This window comes from Pseudorasbora parva, chromosome 25, assembly GCF_024679245.1.
Source record: "Pseudorasbora parva isolate DD20220531a chromosome 25, ASM2467924v1, whole genome shotgun sequence".
NCBI lineage: Eukaryota > Metazoa > Chordata > Actinopteri > Cypriniformes > Gobionidae > Pseudorasbora > Pseudorasbora parva.
In genome coordinates, this window is record NC_090196.1 from 4096484 (window position 1) to 4121099 (window position 24616).

The 24616-nt window shown below is 40.2% G+C and overlaps 1 protein-coding gene across 1 annotated transcript; it reads right to left on the bottom strand.

Annotated features, from left to right (window-relative positions):
• Positions 1–256: 256 nt before the first annotated feature.
• Positions 257–24482, bottom strand: afg3l1 (AFG3-like AAA ATPase 1). Its single transcript, XM_067435902.1, has 16 exons — positions 24226–24482; positions 23643–23733; positions 23490–23575; positions 20992–21141; positions 20772–20846; positions 20567–20691; positions 19771–20041; positions 19557–19694; positions 19329–19482; positions 18316–18423; positions 13498–13623; positions 13204–13314; positions 6117–6232; positions 5833–6033; positions 5386–5580; positions 257–839 (listed from the first exon to the last, which is right to left on the bottom strand). The coding sequence occupies exons 1-16, from the start codon at positions 24316–24318 to the stop codon at positions 615–617; spliced, it is 2265 nt and encodes a 754-aa protein (XP_067292003.1). The 5' UTR covers positions 24319–24482; the 3' UTR covers positions 257–614.
• Positions 24483–24616: the final 134 nt, after the last annotated feature.

The following is a 24616-nucleotide window of genomic DNA, read 5'->3' on the forward strand; positions in this document are numbered from 1 at the left end:
CCATCTATAATGGGAGCGTCCCTGATGAATCGCATGCTTGGACGGGGAAGTGTGATAAATCATCTGCCGCTGCCCTACTTCTGCTTAGGCCTAGAAATACAGTAGAACAAAACACTTCAGTGCTGAAAAAGACCTTTCTGTAGATTAGACGCTGTAAATATAAGCTGCATTAATGAGCTAAATGTGGTCATGAGATAAACCAAGGGATGTGCAAGAAACCTTGACCAACATAAGTGGAGCTCAAGGGAAAAACACGTATGAAAAGTCTCCTTTAATTTCATTAAATAATTGATTTTTTCCACAACACACAAATGAAAATTGTACAAATATACAGTTTCTCTTTCCACTTCTATTTAGAGGAAGAATTGGTGATATACTGTCAGAAAACAAAGGATAAAAGAAATCAGTAATATGATAAATTTTCTGTTTGCGGTGCCAGGTGTTAAAGTTTATCCGGCATGGTTTAAGGCATTTCAGATTCAATAAAATTCCCGTGCATGGGAAGTGAAATGCAGATACCAACACAATTCACAGATCTCTTATGAAGACCCTGTTCTGTCGCAGTGAGTTTCCACAGTAAGGCGAGCAGAAAGTATTTTGGGGCGATGTTGGCGTCAAGCAGCCTGTTTTTCCTGTGCATCCGGAGGCTCCTCCTGGTTCTCTACTCTCTCCCGATTCCAGTCCTTCAACCCTTCCGGAAGACTTGTGTCTTCCTCAAAGCTGCCCGTGCCCTCCACAAACTCCTCATACGTGGACTTCTCCTCAAACGGCCTGGGTCCCAGCAGCTCAATCATATCAGCCTTGTCTAGGACTTCTTTTTCCAGCAAACGCTTCCCAACCTATCCACAAAAACACATGAAAATCATCCAGACAATCAGCAGAATGGCACTGAGCACTTCAACGGATATAATAAACCTGTGAGTAGTTTATTGTAGAGCAAAGTGACCTCAGTATAACAGAAGAAGATCATACAGCTGCGCTGCGTTATTTAACCATTGTGCATCCTCATGGACATTTTTCAGTTTAGTTTTTATTTATTTATTATTTTGTCTGTGCTAATGCCAACTACATACATTTTTGCACAAGTGTGTATTTTTATTGGAATTTTACTATTCCACCCCCATTTCCTTCAATACATTTATTTTACTCTAGTAAGACATCATTTCTCTGAGCACCGTTTGGACAAAAATGTCCCTATTGGAACTCATTAAAACTGCAATTTTTTAATATCAGGGCTATTTAACTTTAAAATGATGCAGTCTTTGTTAATAGGCTTTCATTCTGTTGGCAAGGCTTCAAAATTAAAAAAAAATTTTTTTACCAGATGGTGCCATTTTCTCAGGTCTGGCCTATAAAGGATTATAGAGCCAATTTGATAAATTATGCAGCTATAACTGTGTGTGTGTGTGTGTGTGCTTGAATTACTATAGAATGTGCACCAGAGGAGTTTTGCTGGCATCTAAAGGTGAAATCTGGCACTGCACCCAAACTAAATCTGACCAACATGACATCATGACTGTGCGTAAACATACACGGCACTTTCTAAAGCCAGGGGGCGTGTTATCTGTACGCATTTTGAGCTATCCGCGTGTATGTCTACGCCGTGCGATTCTGCCAACCTGATCTCACAGAATGAATATTTATAGCCTAATTTTAAATTTTGGAGCAACTAGCTCCACTCCTACCCACTCTCAACAATATAACGTAAAACACAATAAAACTCAAAACACGTAACAGGCAAATAAATGTACAGTCACATGTATTTATTGCAAAAACTGACCAAAAACAGTATAAAAGTATTAACGCGTGTTGCATTCCAGGTTTTCTGAAGTCATACGATATCTTCGTGTGAAGAACAGAGTTGATCTTAAAGGGGGGGTGAAACACTCAGTTTCAGTCAGTGTCATGTCAATCTTGAGTACCTATAGAGTAGCATTGCATCCTGCATATCTCCGAAAAGTCTTTATTTTTTTAATAATTATATAAGAAAGATGCGCTGTTCCGAGTCTTTCCGAAAAAAGCCGAGCGGGTGGGGGCGTGTCGTGTGAGCGGAGCTAAATAATGACGTTTGCAGCAGCGCGCTGTGTGTTGAGTCGAGTCCGTCATCCCTAACAGCGGGAAAAAAACTTTATTCAAAATAAAAATATGGCTTTTAATCAGATACAGCCATACATCTATGATCCGGAATCAGACCCAGAGGCTGCAGTTGAACAGGAGCAGCAGCAAAAACGACTAGAGCAGGACGTCTCTATGTGGCACAAGTTATACACTAACTATATAATATGCTTAGCGGCTTGTGTTATTTACATATTTATACTTGAATTATATCGTCGTATTTTTGTCTTTGAAGGTGTACATGTGGGAAGTGCAGTTGTGCACGTGTGTTTGTGTGTTTACGCGTGGTTTGTGTAGACAGTAAGCGGACTAAAAAAAACACAGACATTTGAAGCAGTCTCACTCACCCTTCTAACGTTGGGACTGCTCCATCCTTCAGCATTAGGCGATCGGGAAAATCCGGCGTCGAGCTGGGCCTTGTTTATGAAACAGTCGGCACCGAAATGCAGCGAACAGATATAAACATTCGCGCAACTCAGTTGCTGATCCGGAAAAGCAAATTACATCCACTGTTGCCTTAACGCGGGGTTTTGGGGATTCTGTGCAGGACTGTCTTGGTCTGGCAACCAAAAACGCACTTTTTTGGTGACATTGTTATGTGCACATTACCTGTGCAGCGCAGCCTACGAGCCAGCGCTTTGATGGGCGTAGCCTGTTACTTTCGCTCTCTCCCTCTCTCTCTCTCACGCTCTTCCGGTAGAATTGTCCGTAAGGCCCATACAAGGAAATTCCGCCCCCATTAACGTCAAAGGGGACGCATGATCTCAAAAAACTTGCCGAAACTTATGACTAACCGGAAGTAGTATTTTTGACAAAGAAATACTCCCATCAAACGTCCACCTTAACTTTTGAAACTTTGTCTATGTTTAGTATGGGATTCCAAGTCTTTAACAGTGTAAAAAGATCAGTATGCATGAAACAGCATTTCACCCCCCCTTTAATGTTTTAGTCATTGAAATGATGATCACGCCCCTTTGTGAACAGAACACACATGCACTCGTTCATATTTCTGATTCAAATGATACACAGGACACGAGTTTAGAATGACGCAATTGGTCACGAGACACACGACAGCCAGTGCTGTCAAAGCTGACCTGACGTTTCTTCCAGCGGCAATATTTGAAATGTATTATTAATCTTTGGCGGATGAACTCGACGTTCTGATCGCTTTTGGGGATTTTCTTCACAAATCAATCGTTTGGCCTCAGAACACTTGGGATATTTGTACTTTCTGAATAAATTATGCCTGCAGTCGTATCTGCCTGTAATCCTGTTTTTTTATAATACACAAATGGTGAGGTTTAGGGAAGGGATTGAGTTACGCGTTCAAAATGTGTCTGAATATGTGAGTGTGTCCACAATGTAAATGGATTTATAAACATACTAAATTATGTTTTTTTGAAAATGTATAAATGCAGAATGTTTCTTGTGATGTGAGTAGGTTTAGGGGCTGTGTGTGTGTGTGTTTGATGGGTAGGTTTAGGGCTAGGGGCAGTGTAGGGGGATAGAATGAAACGGCGTTGATAAACACGCATTTGTGTCTTAAAATGGCATACGAATTGGCGTGTCATACATACGCCATTTCATGAGATCAGTCTGATCTAACTGAAAGCTCATTTTTTGAGATATCAACCTCAAATTTGCTACACAGCTTTTTTTATTTTTATTTATGGCTTTGATTTTCTAGCAATTTTAGAGTTCAACATGACTTATAAAATAATATATAATAAAAAATAATTTTCATAAACTTAAACCTATATCTTTTTTTGTGAAAAAAATCTTTTTTTAAATGAGACCAAATTTAAGTCTGTGCTCTCATTGGCCCTCATTTATCAATCTTGCGTAGAAACTGGCGTATATGTTGGCGTAAGATTATGCTTACACTCCTCTCATCGCGTGATTTATGAAGCTGTGCGTACCTCTGCAATCCAGGTGTACGCAATACTTGCCCTTGATAAATGTGGCGGCTGAAAAAGATCGTCATTAGAATAACACGCCCCTATATATTCAAGTCTCCGCCTCCCCCACGCCCTCATTTTACGCCATGGACAAACAGAAGACGGCAAAGAAGCGAAACTTCTCCGACGTGGAGATCGGGCGCGCTCAATCATCTCACTAGTCCACTAGTCAGGGCACTGATTAGGACATAAGTCAATGGGCTGACTCCCTGATCAGTGCTCTGACTACTGAACTAGAGAGATGATTGAGACGCGCCCATCGAGCCGATCACCAGGGAAGTGGAAAAACCCCCAAAATTGTTTTATTTGGGAGTTTAAAGAGTGGGAATAAAGACACCTACAAAAACAAAATATGGACCCAAATTACGAGTAGCTACTCTTAAAAGAGTGGATGAGAAGCGCACTCCAGCAGTTTAAATAGCTGTTTGGATGATAAATTACCATCACAATGCATTATTTTACAGCACGTTTTGAAACAATTAGCATTTAATTTCGTATCACGGCACATGTATTGGGGTACAATAGTGATGATGATGTGATGTGGAGTAAGATTCATTCACATTAATAATTACATGACAATTTGTAAGATTCTTCTTCTTATTATTATGATTATTATTCTTAATGACGCTTGTTATTTAGAAGAAGATTATTATTATTATTATTTAAAAGAAGAAGGTCATTTTTATTATTTTGTCAGTCTGAATTTTTTTAGTCCCAGTCCGTGCGCAGCTGCCGGGCCAGGCGGGCCTGAAACGTCAGGTAAAGCGCACAGGCTCGCGACTGGAGGAATACATATGCCTACAAATCAAACGCTTTGGTAAAGTCACACAAATTAAACATTGAGGTTCATGTTGCACAAAAATAAACACTGAATGTTGTTGTTGTGGTTTTTAACAGTGGGTGATATAGCATATCTTGTCAGTGTGTTTTGTGGTGTTAGGAATTGTTTTCTGCGCATTTTCGCACTAACTCCAAACGTGCGTACACCACCTCCTGAGCTGGCGGAGGATTTGAGCGTGCCGTACGCCAACGTCCATATTGATAAATCTCAAAGTCACCGTGGGTTTGGGTGTACGCAAGGTGTACGCTGGAAATTTGGTGTACGCACTTTTGATAAATGAGGGCCAATATGATTTTGACATATTTTTTTTAAATTGATGCAAAAGGCTTAAAGGAAGTAGATGAGTAAAAATGATGGGACCAAGGACCGAACCCTGAGGCACTCCACAGGTCACTGGTTATGCTTCATTTAAAGCTATAAATCAAAGCGCGAGGGAGGATATCATCACATCCGGCGGCTAGCTGTCCTCACCATCTCCACCTGCTCTCGTTTCTCAGTGATGAGGTCCAGTGTTCTCTTAAAGGCCCGGTCAATCAGATCTCGGACCTCCTCGTCAATGAGTTCTGCTGTAGCCTCGCTGTAGGGCTTCTCCATAATCATCTCACCTTGCCGGGGCAGGTCAAATGACACCTGACCCACTTTCTCACTCATGCCAAACTGCACTATCTATGAGAAAAGTAAGAAACCAGACAAATAAAGGTAAAGTGTTCTGGCTAGGAACCAAAAAGTTATAGGTTGAAACCAGTCAGAAGCAATCAATGAGCGATCACCACTGTGTTGATAAATCTATGCGTTAACAGTCTATTGAATGTAAATTGGACTGTGTATTGTTTTTAGTTCAAAGCTTTTGCAAAATAGAAAAATACTAAAAAGTCAGTGCAAATTTTGTAGCACACAGAGCAAGGGTAATCCCTGTACCTGAGCATACGCTGACTGTGTGATCTTCTTAAGGTCGTCTTGAGCCCCAGTCGTGATCTTGCCAAAAAACACCAGCTCGGCCACACGGCCGCCCAGCATCATGCACATCCTGTCGAACAGCTGCTCGCGCGTGTATAAATACTGCTCTTTTGGGAGGTACTGTGCATAGCCCAGGCCTTTACCTCGTGGGATTATGGAAACCTGGAACACAAAAGGGATACAAATACATCAATTAATCCAATAAACTTCCAGAAAACAATGACTCTAAATCTACCCTTCCTGACCTTGAGCAGTGGGTCAGCATGTTGGAGAAACCAGCCCACTACAGCGTGCCCTGCTTCATGATAGGCTACGGTCTTCTTCTCAGTGGGCTGCAATACCTGAGTCTTCTTCTCCAGCCCTGAAAGATGAGAATGCAGAATATGGATGACTAAAAACGTATTTGATTTGAAACTTGGGATAGTTAAGGCTGAATAAGCCAACCCATGAAATCACTCATGCAAAGCCTCAGCTACAACACCACTGAAGAGGGAAGGATTATTCATATCCCTGCTTTACGTTATCTGATGGAAGGAAGCATGTAGATGAGAAAACGAAAAGGACCCAGGACTGAACCCTGAGGTACACCACAGGTCATCGCTGACGTCACGAATGTGTCTAATTACATAAGAAGAGGAGGCCAATAAACGCATGTCTCACAGTCAGTCCTGCTGTTAGTTCAGTTACAGATCTTCTTATTTTCTAACTTAAAGGACAACTCCGGCGAATTTTTAAGTTTATCTTCATCGTTATATCTTTGTGAGCACAGTCTATAGAAAAAACCCCCACCGGATTGGTGCTTGCCACACGGAGCTGTCAAAGTCAATGCTCAGAGCCCCCACTCAGCTTAAACAGCAGTTATGGAGGCATAGACGTAAAAGGTGTCTTTGTGCCTCTTAACAGACACAAAATGTAATTAAAATGTCTGTCCAACATGAACCAGTCCCTTACATGATAATAAGATGCGTTTAGCCACTTAGCCATTGTTTAAATTCACCTGTTTTAGGCGGCTAGCTGTATCTCGCGCTGAAGTCCCGTGGGAACGGCGTTGTAGCTGGAAAAAAGGCAAATAGTCCAGTTGGGAAGAGCGTCGTGTGTATGAAGAGGCTCTGCTCATCAGCTCGTCGGTCTCCGTATCGAACGTGTCCAAAAGAAACAGTTTTCGAGTCTGTCCTGCTGATCCGGCATGTTCAGTTACACGCACGTGCTCAGTATCAGCGGCTCGCGAGTTCATCAGATCTCTCAGCAAAACATATCTCAGTTCAGTGAACGGTTTGAGTTACAACATATAATTCAAGACATTAGTTTATTTCTATTCCGAGGGACTGTCACTCATGCCAGAAAGTGAGCAACTATAGTAACTTGTGGGATCAGCGCTGATTTGAGACGCGAACCGTTTAGAACGATTCAGTCCGATTTGGTGAACTGGTTCACTCGGTTCACTAAATAAAACTGGTTAAAAAGAACGAAGAAGAAAAGTGAAGAAGAAATGGTTCGCGTTTGTGCCTTTCCGAATTGTGTCAACAGAATGCGAAAATTTGCAGCAAACACTTGACTAACTTACACAGACACAACACAGCCAGACCGGTTGAAGAAAAATGCCATTCCGTGGTTAAAGACGGGTGCAGCCACTGTGGAGGTAATGTAAACTTTATTTATCCTTCCATTTGGGCACACTCGGCTTGAGGAAAGATGTGCAGTTATAAAATAATCATGCTTTACATACAACGCTCTTCCCAACTGGACTGTTTGCCTTTTTTCCAGCTACAACGCCGTTCCCACGGGACTTACGAGACTACAGCTAGCCGCCAAAAACAGGTGAATTTAAACAATGGCTAAGTGGCTAAACGCATCTCGTTGTCATGTAAGTGACTGGTTCATGTTGAACAGACATATTAATTGCATTTTGTTTCTGTTGAGAGGCACACAGACACTCTTTACGTTTATCCCCCCCAAAGCTGCCGTTTAGCTGAGTGGGGCTCTGGGCATTAACTGTAATAACTCCGTGTTTGCAGCACCAATCTGGTTGGTTTTTTTCTATAGACTGTGCTCACAAATGTATAACGATCAAGATAAACGTAAAAATTCCCCAGAGTTGTCATTTAAGAAAAAATAAGAATATTTTGTATTCCCAAAAACTTTTCTTAAAAATGTTATCATTTTTTCTTCTTACGATTGTTCTTAAAATTAAAATGTAAGAAGTATTCATATTCACGAAAAGAATGTTCTTAAAAATTATCGTAAATAACTTAAAGTTAGGATAACCTCCAACCTATCTTAAATTCCCAAATGTAAGATGTTTAACCAATTTATTGGGTTGTTTCAAATATTATGCATTACAACATAACAGTAGCTAGCTAAATATAATATTTATAACTAATAGTACCATATGGACGAGTATAACACCAGCAAAGCTTGCACCAACCGGCAAGACAATAGCGGACGAGAAACTACACATAATTTAAAAATACTACTGTTATTGTCTCACAAACAGTAGTTTTAAGACTTTTCAGGCGAGAATGTACCTGTTTAAAGAGTAAATCTGTAGTTTATTTATAAAGAGAGCGCCTATTTGACAAATTGATCTGGTGCTTTTGGAGTTGCGAGATCCAGGCGATCAGCAGGTGTTCAGTGCTCGTTAACCCGCCGAGAGAAGCCTTTCCTCAGGCAGTTCTTCTGACGTCTGCCGCGGACTCGGAGGTCTCTGAGATATGATTGGTCTTGTGTAGATCTAACGGCCGACCCTTGGTACCCCAGCAGCGTTCTTGATAAACGGCTAGGCTCTTATAAAATACAGATTTTACCGACACGGCACATTAAAAACACAACATTGTGATTTACTCCCGTCAAGCCAGTCACGACGAAGATAGACTGCACACTTATTATGATATCTACAGTCATCTGCAGGAAGCGCAAAAAGACAGGCTTTGAGGTGTTTTTCATTCAGCGAGTCTTCACTTTCAGTAATACCTTTCAATAAAATAACACCAAATAGCACGATTAATTTTCTTCTTAAGGAAAAAAATAAGATGTTCTTAAATGTCCCGTTCTTCCCGATTCCATCTTTCAAACTTTAGTTAGTGTGTAATGTTGCTGTTAGAGCATAAATAATACCTGTACAATTATAAAGCTCAAAGTTCAATGCCAAGCGAGATATTTTATTTAACAGAAGTTCCCTTTCAAAGCCTACAGCGAGCGGCCGGTTTGGACTACACCGCTGCACTTCCTGCTGTGATGACGTCACTAGAACCATTTGTTGACTAAAGCTCCGCCCACAAGAACACGCAAAATAGGGGGCGTGGTCTCGCTGCTCTCCCACGTGGAGAAGAGCGCACATTCAGTGCTTTCATCGCCCCGTTATGGTAAGAGGCGGGACCTTTCCGGGCAAAGTGCGCTAAGCTGCTGTCCAATCACAACACAGGAAGCGCTGGCCCAATCAGAACTCGTTACGTGTTTCTGAAGGAGGGACTTCATAGAAGGAGGAAATCATCAGGCCGTTTTAGGACAGAGGAAACAGCGCTGTACAGATATGTAAATTGTGTGAAAGATACTGTGTTTTTTTACACGCGAAACATGAACTCGTTATATTGCACACTGTAAACATAATCAAAGCTTCGAAAACACGCGAAGAACGGGACCTTTAAGAAAATATTTGAGAACATAAGAATTTTTCAAGAATTGCACTTAGGAAGGATCATTCTAACGAACTTCTTAGAATTTATCTTAAGAATTTTCTTTTTTCTTAAGAAAATTTTCGTGAATCTGGCCCCCGGGCCCGTATTGTTAAAGTGACAAAGGCCGCATTTACCCTGCAGGTCTGGATGCACAATTCTGATTTGGTGACTATACTCAAATTTTTGATGACCTGCTTACATATTTAAAAGCGACCCGTGTCTGATATTTACGATTTGGTGACTATACTCAAATACTATACAAATACTACACACTATACACTGGCGAAACAGCCCAAGATGATCTGACTCAGAAAAGGAAGTAAAACGGCACGGTGTGCAATGGACGCAGACAAAATTATTATTCAATCTTTTCGTCTTCTATCGCACCTTCAGTGTCATGTGATCGCAGTTCGTGTCCACCGTCATTCCCCTCCGTCCCTTTTTCAGTGACATACAAGCATTTACTGGGGAATATCCGATCGGACCGTTTACATGGCAGACACATATGCACATATCCGAATTATATCAGCTTTACTACCACATATGAGTGAGGCCTGAATCCGATCTGAGGATATCAGAATTTATGCATTTTTTCCCTCTGTTCATCTGTGCCACATGAAAAATCTGAATTGGGTCACTTGAGCCATAACATTACTCTGATCGGTACATTAATTTGAGATGGAGTCATTTGACAGATATTATGGGATGGCTTGATGCCAGGGATGGAAATTAGCACCCGCCACCAGCCAAATGCGGGTGATTTTGAGTTGTGGCGGGTAAACTCGCTTCACCTACCGGCCACCGTGGCGGGTAAATAAAAATAGCATACCGTTTCCCCTCTTTATAAACTGTGTTCAGTGCATGCGAGTGCGGCCGTATGTCCGAATATGACCAGTCGTTTTCGCCGTCATTACCCGGATGTAGTACCAGAAGACGCGAATACGAACTCGCGCGCGCTGAAAGAAGATCCGTCACTGTCATCCGGAAGCGCGCACCCGTCTCACAGCGTGCAAATATTGAGTTCTCTTTCAAGTCTTGCGCTTAAATGGACAAACTCACACAAAAAGTATGTCAACATGTCCATCTTGATTAGTATCCAAGCAGACACAGTCTGAATATGCCTCAAGTGAACGTTATACAGTCGAGAAAGAAGACGCATATCCCTGCACCAGGTCTTAAAGGGGCAGTAGCCTTTACTGCTGTCTGTTTAATGTCAAACAAAAGGACATCACTCACTGCTCTTGAATAGCTTTTGTAAGTTTAATAAGGATTAATCTTTCATTTAAACAGTTAAATATGCAGTTATTTTACATTTGATTACTTTATTTAATTTCTGTACCTTTCTGCAGGCCATTAGGCCTGTACATTAGCTATTATTAAATGTACACACGAGTGAGGTCAAGTTAAACATTTTAGTTTGAATTGTATTTTATACGGTGGATTGTTGCAATGTGCTAAATAAATATTTGCATAATTTGTAATTGATTAATATTTGAAACTTTAATATTCATTTATGCAATCGCAATGCCTTGATTTTTAGTAAAGTTACACAGTCACAGCATTAGCCATAAATGCAATGGTACTAATAGTTGGCATAATTTCTTTTAGTGCTTCGGTTTCGGCCAAGAATTTTTATTTCTGTGCATCCCTACTGACAATGTTCTGCTCGGTGTGTCGTCAACGCTTCAGAAGATGCCAAAACTAATAGTTTCATTGTTGGGACTAAAAACCTAAAACTGGAAGCCATAAAAGACCACGAATCATCCAAATGCCACATCAAGGTAAAAAAAAAGCGCACAGAGCCCTACTCATTTAATGAAATGTATATCAGTTCATGGTTTGTGTGTGTATAAGAGAGATATAGAAAATGTCAGTATTTCATTAAGACTTAAGATTAAATAAACTGCTTAAGTATTGTAGAGCTTGTAGTATTAATTTTTCACATGCAGTTACACATTGTCGGTTAAAAACAAGAAAGTAGCTGGTCAAAACATGGAGTGCCGTGCAGGAAATGGAGACAACTTGATCTTGACCCTTAAGAAACTTTAATAAATGCTGTCACGTAAGAAATCTGCTTCAAATTGACTTAAAAATTAAATGAATTGCTCATTACATTGAAATAAAAATGTAAAGTGTGTACAAATACTATAAAATCGTGAATATAAATAAATGGGAATCATGTAAGAAAACAAAAAACAAAAACATAATTTATCTTTTATAACTTTTATGTTGGTTTGGTCGTGTGGTTGTTTCCTTATAAAGGTCCAGAAATTAGTAGGGGTTTTTTGTGTAATTTGTCAAGTTTTATGCCAGGTGCATTTTTTAATTATGATGTCATTACGTTAACTTGACGCCAGCCAATCGGTGCTTAACTGATCGTGGTTTCGAGTATCGATAACATACCCTCTTCAGTGAACACAGGAACGTGCAGTAATCTTAGATAACTTAATCCAGATATTTTAATCCAATCCACAAATTAGTTTGAAGAACCAAATTAAAATCTGGGATCTGTCAAATCATCTCAGATGTGTTAAGCGAGGTGCGAGGAACCGATCTGAGAGAGGAACACACAAACACTTATCTTAGGGAGGAGGCGGGGCTGAGACTTTATAAAGTCTACATAAACCTTCACTTTGAAATTACAGCCGTCATTTTTCCTGTTTTCCTCTCTCCCTCCCTTCCTCCCACACACACACACCATTTATTTTATTTACCAGGCTCTTAATGTCGTGCTTAATGTATTTGATAGGAAATTAACAGTGCTGTAGGGGAGATGTTATCGTGTCTCTAATAAGATCGGTCTCAAACATGATCCCTGATCTAATGTGTAGTGTCTTCTTAATGTACTGCATTGTGTTCATTTTCTCCACTGCTAAAGAAACTAGCACTTTTAGACCCTAAGACCTCTTTTAAAGGGTTAGCTCACCCAAAAATGAAATGTCTGTCAGTAACTCCTCTCCCTAATGTCGTTCCACACCCGTAAGACCTCCGTTCATCTTCACACACAGTTTAAGATATTTTATATTTAGTCCGAGAGCGTATGCAAGTGTATGCACACTATACTGTCCATGTCCAGAAAGGGAATAAAAACATCATCACAGTAGTCCATATGAGACATCAGTGGGTTAATTAGAGTCTCTTGAAGCATCCAAAATACATTTGGGTCCAAAAATAACAAAAACTACGACTTTATTCAGCATTGTCTTCTCTTCCGCGTTTGTGTTCAATCCTCAAATAAAGATTCAAACGGTTATGATTCGGATCGCGTGTCAAACTGCTGAAATCACGTGACATTGGTGATCCGAATCATGAATCAATTCGCTGATTCATAACCGTTTGAATCTTTGTATGAGGAATCTTTATTTGCATACGCTCTCGGAGTAAATATAAAATATCTTAAACTGTGTGTGAAGATGAACGGAGGTCTTACGGGTGTGGAACGACATTAGGGGGAGACATTAATGACATACATTTCATTTTTGGGTGAACTAACCCTTTAAGGGTTAAGATGCTTTCTGAATTACTTAATTTTTAAAGGAAACGCCCACCTTTATGAGAATTTTGTCACTAGGAGTCGCTCTTTGCTTTAAGATTGTCCATGCATATGGCCCTGAACATTTATAGCATCAGTAGGATGTTTGTAAGCTTTTGTGTTTACCTCCGATGACTCTGTCGATGGCCTGCTCAAAATGCTTGACCCTGATGAACTCATTCAGATGTCGAGCGGCAATGAGAGCCGCTTCATTACAGACGTTTGCAATATCAGCACCTGGAGGACAGAAAACACAGCAATATTATGGCAGCACTTATTACTTCATTATATAATTTCAGCTATATCCGCCTACTCCCAAACATGAATTTCAGATATATAATTATCATGCAATGTGTAATTTTCCTGCTTTGGCTTGCACATGTACACTTTTCAATGGGAACATTAGCGTCCCTCTCTCACCAGTGAAGCCAGGTGTGGCGGCAGCCATCTTCCTTGCAATGGCGTCCCGGTCCAGAACGGGGTCCAGTTTGAGGGGCCGCAGGTGCACTCTGAATATGGATGCTCGGCCCTTGATATCAGGAGGTCCTGATTGGCAGAACACAAACAGTACACACTCGTTATTTGCTTTAAGCCCACCGCACAAGAACTTTATTAGTGGTCGACCAGTATAATATTTTTTGAGGGCAGATGCCAATAGCTCAAAGGATCCAACAGTCACTAAAGTTTGTGAGGTTCATAGAAGTAAATATTTATTAGATATTCAAAGACATGTTTCGATATAAATTCATGTGAACTGTTAAACAGCAAGTGTAAAATAATGAAGCTGTAGAATGAAATCTCAAACGCTGGCTTTCCCTGTGTTTTCCTCCAAAAATATATACCTTTGATTTGCATTAAGTGCATTTACTAATAATATTATATGTTTATTTCTTGGAAGTGCACATTTCAGTCAGGCACTGAGCTTGAGTTAAGATGCAGATCAAATGAACCTTTAAAAACAGCCATACTGCTATAGGGAAGAGGCTGACATTTTATACTCCCCACCGCTCTTATTAAATGTGCCATTGTTCTTCTATCCGCTTGTTAAGTCGTTTCACTTGAGGATGCCTTCGACGCCGTTTACGAGCGCTATTTTTTCATATCATAAACATCAAACATTTAAAATAGTTAAACATTTTAAATACTTACAGTCTACACAACATTCTCTATGGTAACAGCGTCACATACATTAATATTTTAACGATTTATAAAAGATGAATCGCTGTCTTGCCATCTGGAATTTTGGTATGGAGAAAAAGGTTCTTTTTTGTAGTATTACACCACATTGTGTGTGTATATTAGCACCGTTTGTAGTTTTTCTTGTCGTATAATGGGTCCTGCATACTGTGCGATTTTTCAAAATCCTTTGTGAATGTCCCCTGTCAGACTGTACGAACATGATCCCCGATGTAAGCCATGTCACACTGTAAGATCTCAGTTGGCATTAATGTCAGACTGCACGATAGTGAAGGCGCGCTAAAAACGGACGCACACAAGAAAACTCACCCGGAGTTTTATATCATCAATGAATGAAGCGTTCAGTGACGGTGAGCTGCATTACACGCGGGACTGAAATGCTGGCTACAAAGAAATCTCTAGCACTCGTTTTGGTCATAGTTTGTCTTGAAAAACGGAGATATTTGACTGTCGTCGTAGGAGAAGTCAGACCGCAGGATTGTGCGGCAAATCTTCTGACACTGCGAGAATTTCGTCCGAGGTAAAATTTGATCGCAGCGCTCATTAATCGGCTGCCGGTGAACATGTCAAACTAACGACCAAAGACGTCAGATTTTAGCCTAGGATCAGAGGAATCTTTTAGGATTTGCTAAATTTGTCCCAGACGGCCAAATCGTGGCCAAAATCGCACAGTGTGCACCCGGCTTAAGATAAGGCGTTTGGACCGGGAAGCGCAGCCGCGTGACATCAGCCTTAACAACCCGATAGGCTCTCACTGAAATAACCGACTGCTTCAGCGATTATAAAAACAGCTCTTTACTTGCTTTCTGTGCAATTATTCCCAATTTAAAGTATTATTTGTTTTTCATGAGAATCATTCTACAGTACAAAAACATTTCAGACTAACAAAAATATATGTACTGATCATTTGATTTGTATTATAAAAGAGATTTCATATCATCTAAATATAAAATTTAAAAGTAAAACATGTAAAAAAAAGTTTTTATTAAAAACAAATTAGAGCACTTAACATTGATAAAAATAAAAATAAATGTATATATATATACAGGCCAAAAGTGTGGATACATTACTATTTGTCATGCTTTTAAAAGAAGTTTATTCTGCTCATCAATCTTGCATTCATTTGATCAAAAATACAGAAAAAAATGTAATATTGTGATATATTATTACAATTTAAAATAATTGTTTTTTAATGTATTCTCCTTTAAATGCTGATTTATTTCTGTGATCAGAGCTGTATTTTCAGTGATCATGATCCTTCAGAAATCATTCTCAGATGAGGATTCATTATGAGTGCTGGAGACAGTTCTGCTGACTAATATATTTTCATAACCTGTGAGACTTTTTATAATACTTTGATGAATAAAAAGTGAAAAAAAAGAAAGAAGAGACAATAGAAATCTTTTGTAACAACAATATACACTACTGGTCAGTAATTTGGGGTCAGTCATTTTTTTTCTTTCTTTTTTTGAAATAAATCAATAATTTTATTCAGCAAGGATGTGTTAAATTGATAAAAATTGATAGTAAAGGAGATTTAGATTATTTGAAAATATGTTTTATTGTGTATAAATGCAGTTCTTTTGAGCCTTTTATTCCTCAGATATATTAGTGAGCAGAACTGTCTCCAGCACTCATAATGAATCCTCATCTGAGAATGATTTCTGAAGGATCATGATCACTGAAGACTGGAGGAACCATCCTGAAAATACAGCTCTGATCAAAGAAATAAATCAGCATTTAAAGTAGAACACATTAAAAACCAAATATTTTAAATTGTAATAATATAGCACAGTATAAAAAAAAAAAACTATATTTTTGATCAAATAAATGCAGGCATGATGAGCAGAAGAAACTTCTTTCAAAAAACATTACTGCAGGAAAGCTATCTTATTTCCAAGATGGCGCCTGTCCGTAAACGCGTAATGCACTGTGTTTATAAAGTATCTTCTTATTAAACTGTTTGTACTCTTACAAAGTTCTCAATGCTTCGGTTTGCATGTAGGGACCCTCATTATGCTGCCGTGTTAGTGTGAGGCTATTTTGAGCTTTGTTAGTGGTATTAACTAGCGATTTAATTTCACCACCCTGTGTCTACTCTGTGCCCCATAGACAAGCGCTATAAGCTAATCTGTTTTTAGAGATAAAACTCTTTAGATTCGATTTTCATGAAAACGCATCGCAGAGAACGATTTACTTGCTAACCAGCTGTTAATTACCCCTAGGGTCATTTCTCACCAGAGTTGTCCTTTAACCCAAAATGCAAGCTCAGGCCTGTGCTTCTTTCATATCAGCTGTTGAGCGCTCTAGACAGAGCAGGAAACACTAATATAGTTATACACTTATAAAGCAAATATATTTATTAAGAATAACGAGGTTGGGTTCCTCAACTGTCCATCCTGTTAAATACAGCTAGGCCATATTAGGCTAATGGTATAAAAAAAAGTAAGGGTGCTCCGATCAGGATTTTTGGAGCCAATCACAGGAAGCAGTATCTGCCGATCCGACCACCGATCCCGATGTATTTGAAGCCTTCTTTTTATCATCTAGAATTATTTATAGGGAATTTTACAGACATTCATTCAGGGAATTGATTATTTCTGAAATAAATAGGGGAATTCCCCCCTTATAGGTGACTCTTATTATATAAATGTATATAATTATCTCACCAAAATCTTTGATTATGCAGTGCATTTTTGTTTTTAAAGACTTTAATAAATGTAATAAAGAATCAAATGTAAATTAATATTGGTCTTCCCTGAATAAATTAGATTATTCCTTACAAAAGTTGCAAAAGCTAGTCATTACAAAAAAAAGTTAGTCCTTACAAAGTTGCAAAAGTTGGGCATTCAAGAGCAGTGAGTGTCATTTAGGTTCATCAAACAACAAGATAAAGAGAAACTCAGAAACAGCAGCAGTTTATTCGACTGCTGAGGCTTTAAGAGCGAATACATGGATACAGTTACATGCAGTTACACAAAAGTTAACGTTCACGACGGGGTTTACGTGCAAACTCATCAAGACGGTAATTTAGTACATACATTTTGTGTGCATTGACTATTGCAGCGCAATTTGTAACCCCCAAGCTTTTTGTGAGATGGGCTCTGTGTGTGTGTGTGTGTGTGTGTGTGTGTGTGTGTGTGTGTGTGAGTGAGAGAGAGAGAGATCATGGTCCCTTCACTGCAAAAAATGCTCTTCTTATTTAGTAATATTGTCTTGTTTCTAGTCTAAATATCTAACAATTCTTAAATCAAGATGCATTTACCAGATAAGTAAAACAACATAAGATATTTTTCCTTGTTTTCTTAAAAATAAAAATAAAATTAAGTGAGTTTTTGCTTAAAACAGGCAAAATTATCTGCCAATGGGGTGAGAAAAATAATCTTGTTTCTGATTGGGATGGAAACAAGAAACAAGATTTCAATCAGAAACAAGATTATTTTTCAAGATTCAAGATTATCTAGTAAATGCATCTTGATTTATGAATATTTAGATCTTTGGACTGGAAACAAGAAAAAATACTAAATAAGAAGAGCATTTTTTGCAGTGTTGGAGAGCGTGCGAGTGCTAAGTGAACACTGGCAACAATCGATTATTAGCCGATTGAGATCGGTTGCCGATCAATCGGAGCACCCCTAAAAAAAGTGAAAAAGTATTGTATTTCGCCAGTTTTTGTAGTGTTAACGTTCAAGCGCAAATGAGAAGTGTTTCGACGGGGATGCCATGTGTGCTCAAAAACAAAAAAAATTATATTCAAATCGAATACCAACCCATCGAATATTTAAATATTCTGGTCCAGCCCTAGATGCTACTGAATGAATTTAACTTTCGTTTCGTTTGCCATCTGATGTTTCTCATATGCAACAGAAATGGCAGCTCTGATCAGTTATCAGGCGGCACCAGTGCAACCTCTAACAAAACTGATTTGCACAGGCAGGAATAAAAAGGTCACAAAATGCCACAATTTGGTCACAGTCTGGAGCCCTGCTTTATATACTGAGGCACTGTATATAAAAATATATAGAAGGGAAAAGTTCTTACCCAAGAAAATCTGTCTGTCAAACCTCCCAGGCCGCATCAAGGCAGGGTCAAGCACGTCCGGTCTGTTCGTACCGGCCAGAACTACAACGTTTGTGCTTGTATTGAAACCTGTGAAAACAGATAACTTACAATGTTGATTGGGTTGAAAGGGTTACTTCAGTAATTTAGCATTAAGCTTTGTATTTAAACTGGGTCATTAATGTAGGAGAAATGTGAAATTATTTTTGAATTTGGTGCCTTCTAGACTGAGAAAAGACAGAAGATGTATTTTTGGCTCATTGGGATGAAAGACAACAACTCCCATAATGCATTGCATTTCTGCCCTGTGAGGCCACTTCCAAAGCCACCGCTACTGGATCACTTTCCCACCGCGTTCATCTTCATAAAGTCAGTCCAGTTAGAGAACAGACACTACAATTCAAAACTGAAAACGTTCAATATAATGTGAGTGAGCCGAGTGAGAGTCAGGAGTCAGATTACATTAATCAGGAGAGCTGAGGTAAGAGCGGGCATCATTCACAGCGCGTGTTCATTCTGGAGCATTTTCAGTTCATGCCTTTGGAAGCTTACCTTTCATAGGAATTAATTTGAGAAGTTGAAATACTGATTTTTCTCTGCACCGCTTCATTTACAATGAATGCCTGCAGCTGTGCGAGTCGAGCGCTGAGTGCACGATCCCATCGCCCATGGACCGGTTAAACATGCAGAAATAGCTCTTCTACAGGCTGTAGTCTTTAGCCTCTGGACAAAAAATCCTCTGATGACACAAAATTATGGTATTTGCATCATCAGAGGATTTTTTTCCAGAAATCTCAGCAGTGGGATATGAGGGGGTGGGGTGGACACGATCCTTCGAAAATAATCCTGAGTTTCTACTGATACAAAGTCATACGCTAAATCGCTGAAGTAAGGATTCTCAGGTTAAATACAAGTCAAGATCTCAAAGGAATTTGAACAATTCAAACTCTGAATTATATCCAATATTTGAGCATTCTTGACTTCGGGCCGCTTACCATCCATTTCCACCAGCAGCTGATTGAGTGTGTTCTCCTGTTCGCTCTGCCCGCCGAAATTCCCGCCGCCCCTCTTCCTCCCCACCGCATCAATCTCATCGATGAAAAGGATGCATGGGGCGTTCTTCCTCGCCATCACAAACATGTCTCTGACCTGGAGAAAAACAGCTGAAATTATTTAACTGCACTGGAATTTGCCATCATTTGAAGCTGAAGGTTCAGACGTACTCGGGCTGGACCGACGCCGACGAACATCTCGAGGAACTCGGATCCGTTGACGGTGATGAAGGGAACGTTGGCTTCCCCGGCGGTGGCTTTAGCCAGCAGCGTTTTGCCTGTTCCTGGAGGACCGGTCAGCATAGCACCCTAAGGGAAACACAGAGGAGGATCAATAGTCTCGCTCCGCCAAAACCACGCCTGTTTTCCTCCGGTCAGGTCGTACCTTCGGGATCTTTGCTCCCAAATCCTGGTACTGCTGCGGGTTCTTGAGGAAATTGACGAACTCCATGATCTCCACCTTGGCTTCTTCACATCCGGCCACATCCTTGAACTTGATGTCTATACTGTCCTTCATCATCTTGGCGGTGGATTCGCTCATGCTGAAGGGTCCGCCCCTTCCACCGCCCATCCCTCCTCCCATTGGCCCACGACGCAGAGTAAAAAGCAAGAAGCCAATTAGAAGCAGGGTGGGAATAAAACTCATCAGAAAAGACCTGAAGAAAGAGGAAGACATATTACCATGAATAACTATATTATCTGAGTTTATTATTATTAATTTATTACGGCTCTAACACTCTAGACTTCACTTGTTTCTTTAATTCATGAATCAGTGTTTTTTAACAAATTTCTTAAGTGAATAATTCAATGACTCACTCATAAAGACTTCACTTTTTTATTACTGGATGAATCAGTGTTTTTGAACGAATCTCTTAAGCGAATGATTCAATGACTCACTCATAAATACTTCATTAGCTTCATTACTGGATGAATCTACTGTAGTTTATATCTGAATTATAAACTTTTCTCCCAGTTCTTCTGTGATAATCTGAATGATTTTAAGACAGAAATAATGATCATGTGTGGTTGAATGACGACAGCTCTCTCTGGATCAGATCTGAGTGTTCGCTGTGATTGAGACATAGCAGAATAACCCACATTTATGAATAATATCATACGAGTGTTTTAATCGAGATTGCTGTCTTTGAACGATTAACTGAGCATCCCCAACACACACACACCCGTCACTCTCAGATGTGTAGACGACCGCGGCTCTGTGCGACGGCTCCAGACCCAGCTCATAGTGAGCGGCTTCCAGGTTCCTCTCAAACGTGTCCACGCTGCCAATGTTGAACCACACGTAGCTCTGAAGGCAAACAAGCCCAGATCAGCGGCAGAACACAAACACACACACACACTGATGTACTGAAAATCATCACAACTCACGGATTCAGAGGCGTCGACCCCGGGGACCAGGATGACCCGCACAAACTGCTTGTTCACGACCTCTAAACGCTCAACCTGTGCAGAGAGAAGCGGTTTGAGAGCAGACAACAGCAGTTCACTGACCCTGAAGAGACACACACACACACACACACACACACACACACACACACACACACACACACACACACACACACACACACACACACAGAGTCCCTCTCACCAGTCCTCGGTCCAGGTAGCGGTGCACAAACTCCTTCCAGGTGATCTCTCTGCCGGGATCTCGGAGGTAGAGGTAAAGCAGGACGGACGCCACGCCGCCCATCGTGATCAGGATATAGCGGAAGTCCTTATCGTCCCACGGCACGTCTCCCTGAGTAAAACCGATCACAGCACACACTTCCTCAGTTTATTTAGTCAATATGTTCACTAGGACTGGGTAAAAATATAGATTCATCAATGCATTGCAATTATTTGTTTCTCAATTCAATATTGATTCATCAAATCCTATGAATCGATTCAGCTCACCGGCCAGTGGCAGCAAGGTGGGCAACACTAGTGAGAGCGTTCAGCGCTGAAAAAGACACGCTTTACCAAAACAGCAAGGTGGCAGACAGCAGCTGCACTCTGTTCAAGCCTGCACCACCAACGTTAAAAGCCGAAGTTTGGGCACATTTTGAATCAGCTGTTCAATGTTATTTATTGCAGTGTTTCCCACACACAGACTAATATGTGGCGGTGCGCCACAGAATCAACACAGGCCGCCAAATATTGCGTTGTCATTATTTAAAACACACACATTCATTCAGCTGCATTTCCTTTCCCTGCTCTCGCGCCTCTCTCACTCTCTCTCTCTCTCTATCTCTCACACACACAAACGGTGCATTGCATTTGATCGTTGTTGGCAACATGCGTTCATCTTGCAGTAGCGCGCATGGTCACGTAGATCAGGGGTTTTCAAACTTTATGATGCCAAGGACCCCCTAATATGATGAACCTTTTTGACGGACCCCCTTCCTAAAATCAATCTATTTTTATGTACGAAAAAATATTTAAACTGTTAGATTAATATTAAGTGACATTATAAATACAACATATTGTTTTCCATCTTAAATGGGCTATTAATGTTGGATGCATAAACCTGAAGAAGAACATTTTCAATTAAAACATTTTTTGTATTCAAATTTTACAATAAATGCATGCAAGCAGTGTACATAATATGTTAAGAAAACTATTTTTAAAAAAAGATAAAGGGGACTATAATGAGAAAAACTCACTAAAGACTCAAAGCAAACATATACAATTCTGAAATGTATACGGCAAGAATCCACTTTTGCTTTGTCTTTTTCCTCTGAAATTTTCTGGGGACCCCTTAGAACCTTCTGGAGGACCCCTGGGGGTCCCTGGACCCCAGTTTGAAAACCTCTGATGTAGATCATGGCGCTCTCAACAGTTGTTAACAAATCAACACTCAATACATTTGAATGGCTTAAGCAGACAGACAACAGCTTCACTTCAATATACAGCTATTTGCTTCCGAATCTGTGGGAAAAACTTTGAAATGTTTATAATATCAATGGTTGCACTTTGTTTTATGAGTATGCACATTTTGTGCTTCTGTTTACACTTCTTTTATAACTTGAATGTATAGGAAGAAAGAAATATACTTTACAAAAATAACAAAAGCTACGACTTTATTCAGCATTGTCTTCTCTTCCGCATTTGTGTTCAATCCTCAAATAAAGATTCGAACGGTTATGAATCAGTGAATCGATTCATGATTCAGATCGCCAATGTCACGTGATTTCAGCAGTTTGACAAGTGACCCGAATCATGAATCAATACGCTGATTTGTAGTTTGTTATTTTTGGACCCAAATGTATTTTGGATGCTTCAAGAGACTCTAATTAACCCACTGATGTCTCATATGGACTACTGTGATGATGTTTTTATTCCCTTTCTGGACATGGACAGTATAGTGTGCATACACTTGTATACGCTCTCGGACTAAATATAAAATATCTTAAACTGTGTGTGAAGATGAACGGAGGTCTTACGGGTGTGGAGCGACATTAGGGGGAGCCGTTAATGACAGACATTTCAGTTTTGGGTGAACTAACCCTTTAAGGCCTTGCCAGTTGAACATTTCATCGGCATGCTTTTGCACTGTTTTGTGTTGAGCGCGCACTAAAAGCCTGTCCACGCAAATTAAGAATACAGCTCATGTTAGCGCTGTCCTCATTAAAGTACCAGTACTAATAAATTCCATATCGTATCGTTTGTAGTAGCAAGGTATCGCAATACTTTTCTAGTACCGGTATATCATGCCGCACTACGCCGTATATTGTCAGCTTCTCACTCGTGATAAAGGAAATCTGACTCTTGCCGCCGGTCTGTGCTCAGTTCGTCTGTTCTCTAACTGAACGAAATTATGTTTATTACTATAAAATAATAAAAATGATACGATGCCTGTTTATGACTTCATACTGCTATATCTATAACGAAAAAAACATTTACAAGTCTTGACATCATATCCGGGAGATAAGTAAGTAAATTCAAGTAAAATCACAGGCTTTGCTTATCCCGTGCGAATGTGCCACACAAAACTCAGATGTGGGAGTAATTTCTAAATCCCAGAGGTCCTTAGATAATACTAATCCCGTGCGAATAGGGGAATTAGATTTGTGTTTATATAATATTACATGTGTGTGTAGTGTTTACCTGCAGTAATCGACTCTTCCAGTCGCTCCTCCCTCCTTTCCTTCCTCCTCCTCCTCCTCCTCCTCCCGGTCCGCTGGCTTTACCATCTGAGGATGAAGAGCTGTGAGTGAGGATGACTGTGATGATGAAGATGATCATACGCTCATATCTTACCTTTAGGAGCGTCAGTGGAGTACGGCAGGATCGGGAGTGTGTAGTGATTCCCTGTGGATGCCACGGGCTTCAGCCGGCTCAGAGACACAAACTGAGGAAGGGAGGAATAAATGAATGAAACGCACCAAGCAGGCATTTCACCTTGACACCGTTATTACATCATAACAAAGATCAACCATGTGCCAGATCTCTCTCTCTCTCTCTCTCTCTCTCTCTCTCTCTCTCTCTCTCTCTCTCTCTCTCTCTCTCTTCAATTCAATTCAAGAAGCTTTATTGGCATGACAAAAACAAACTAACTCTCTGTAGATTTTTGATTGATATTTGAATGAAATATGATAAAGGATAAAAATAAAGATGTGTTAAATCTCTCTCTCTCTCTCTCTCTCTCTCACACACACACACACACACACACACGTCTCTCTCTCTCACACACACGTCTGTCTGTCTCTCTCTCTCTCACACACACACACACACACACACACACACACACACATATATATATATACACACAAACACACGTCTCTCTCTCTCTCTCTCTCTCTCTCTCTCTCTCTCTCTCTCTCTCTCTCTCTCTCTCTCTCACCGGTCGAGCGGCAGTGAGTCTCGCCGCTCCACGAACGTTGACGGCGCGGAGTAAAGCTCTGACCCCGCAGCGCGCGGAGAGCAGCCCCGCCATCTTCAGCCGGTCACACACACACACTCTCTCTCATCAGAGCGTCTTCAGCCGGTCACACACACTCTCAGCGCAACTAAGCTTCAGCTTCCATCACTTCAGAGTTGAGTAACCGCTGCACTGAATGACATTTACACCGGCAGGACCCCGCAGGCCGCCTCGGCACGCCTGAGGAAGATTTCTTACGTCATACTCAAAATTCAACCAATAATTATTATATTTATTTAGGGAGAAATAAGTTATTTTATTTATAAGTATGTTGTGGATGTTATAATTATTTTCAGTAATATATCTCCATAGG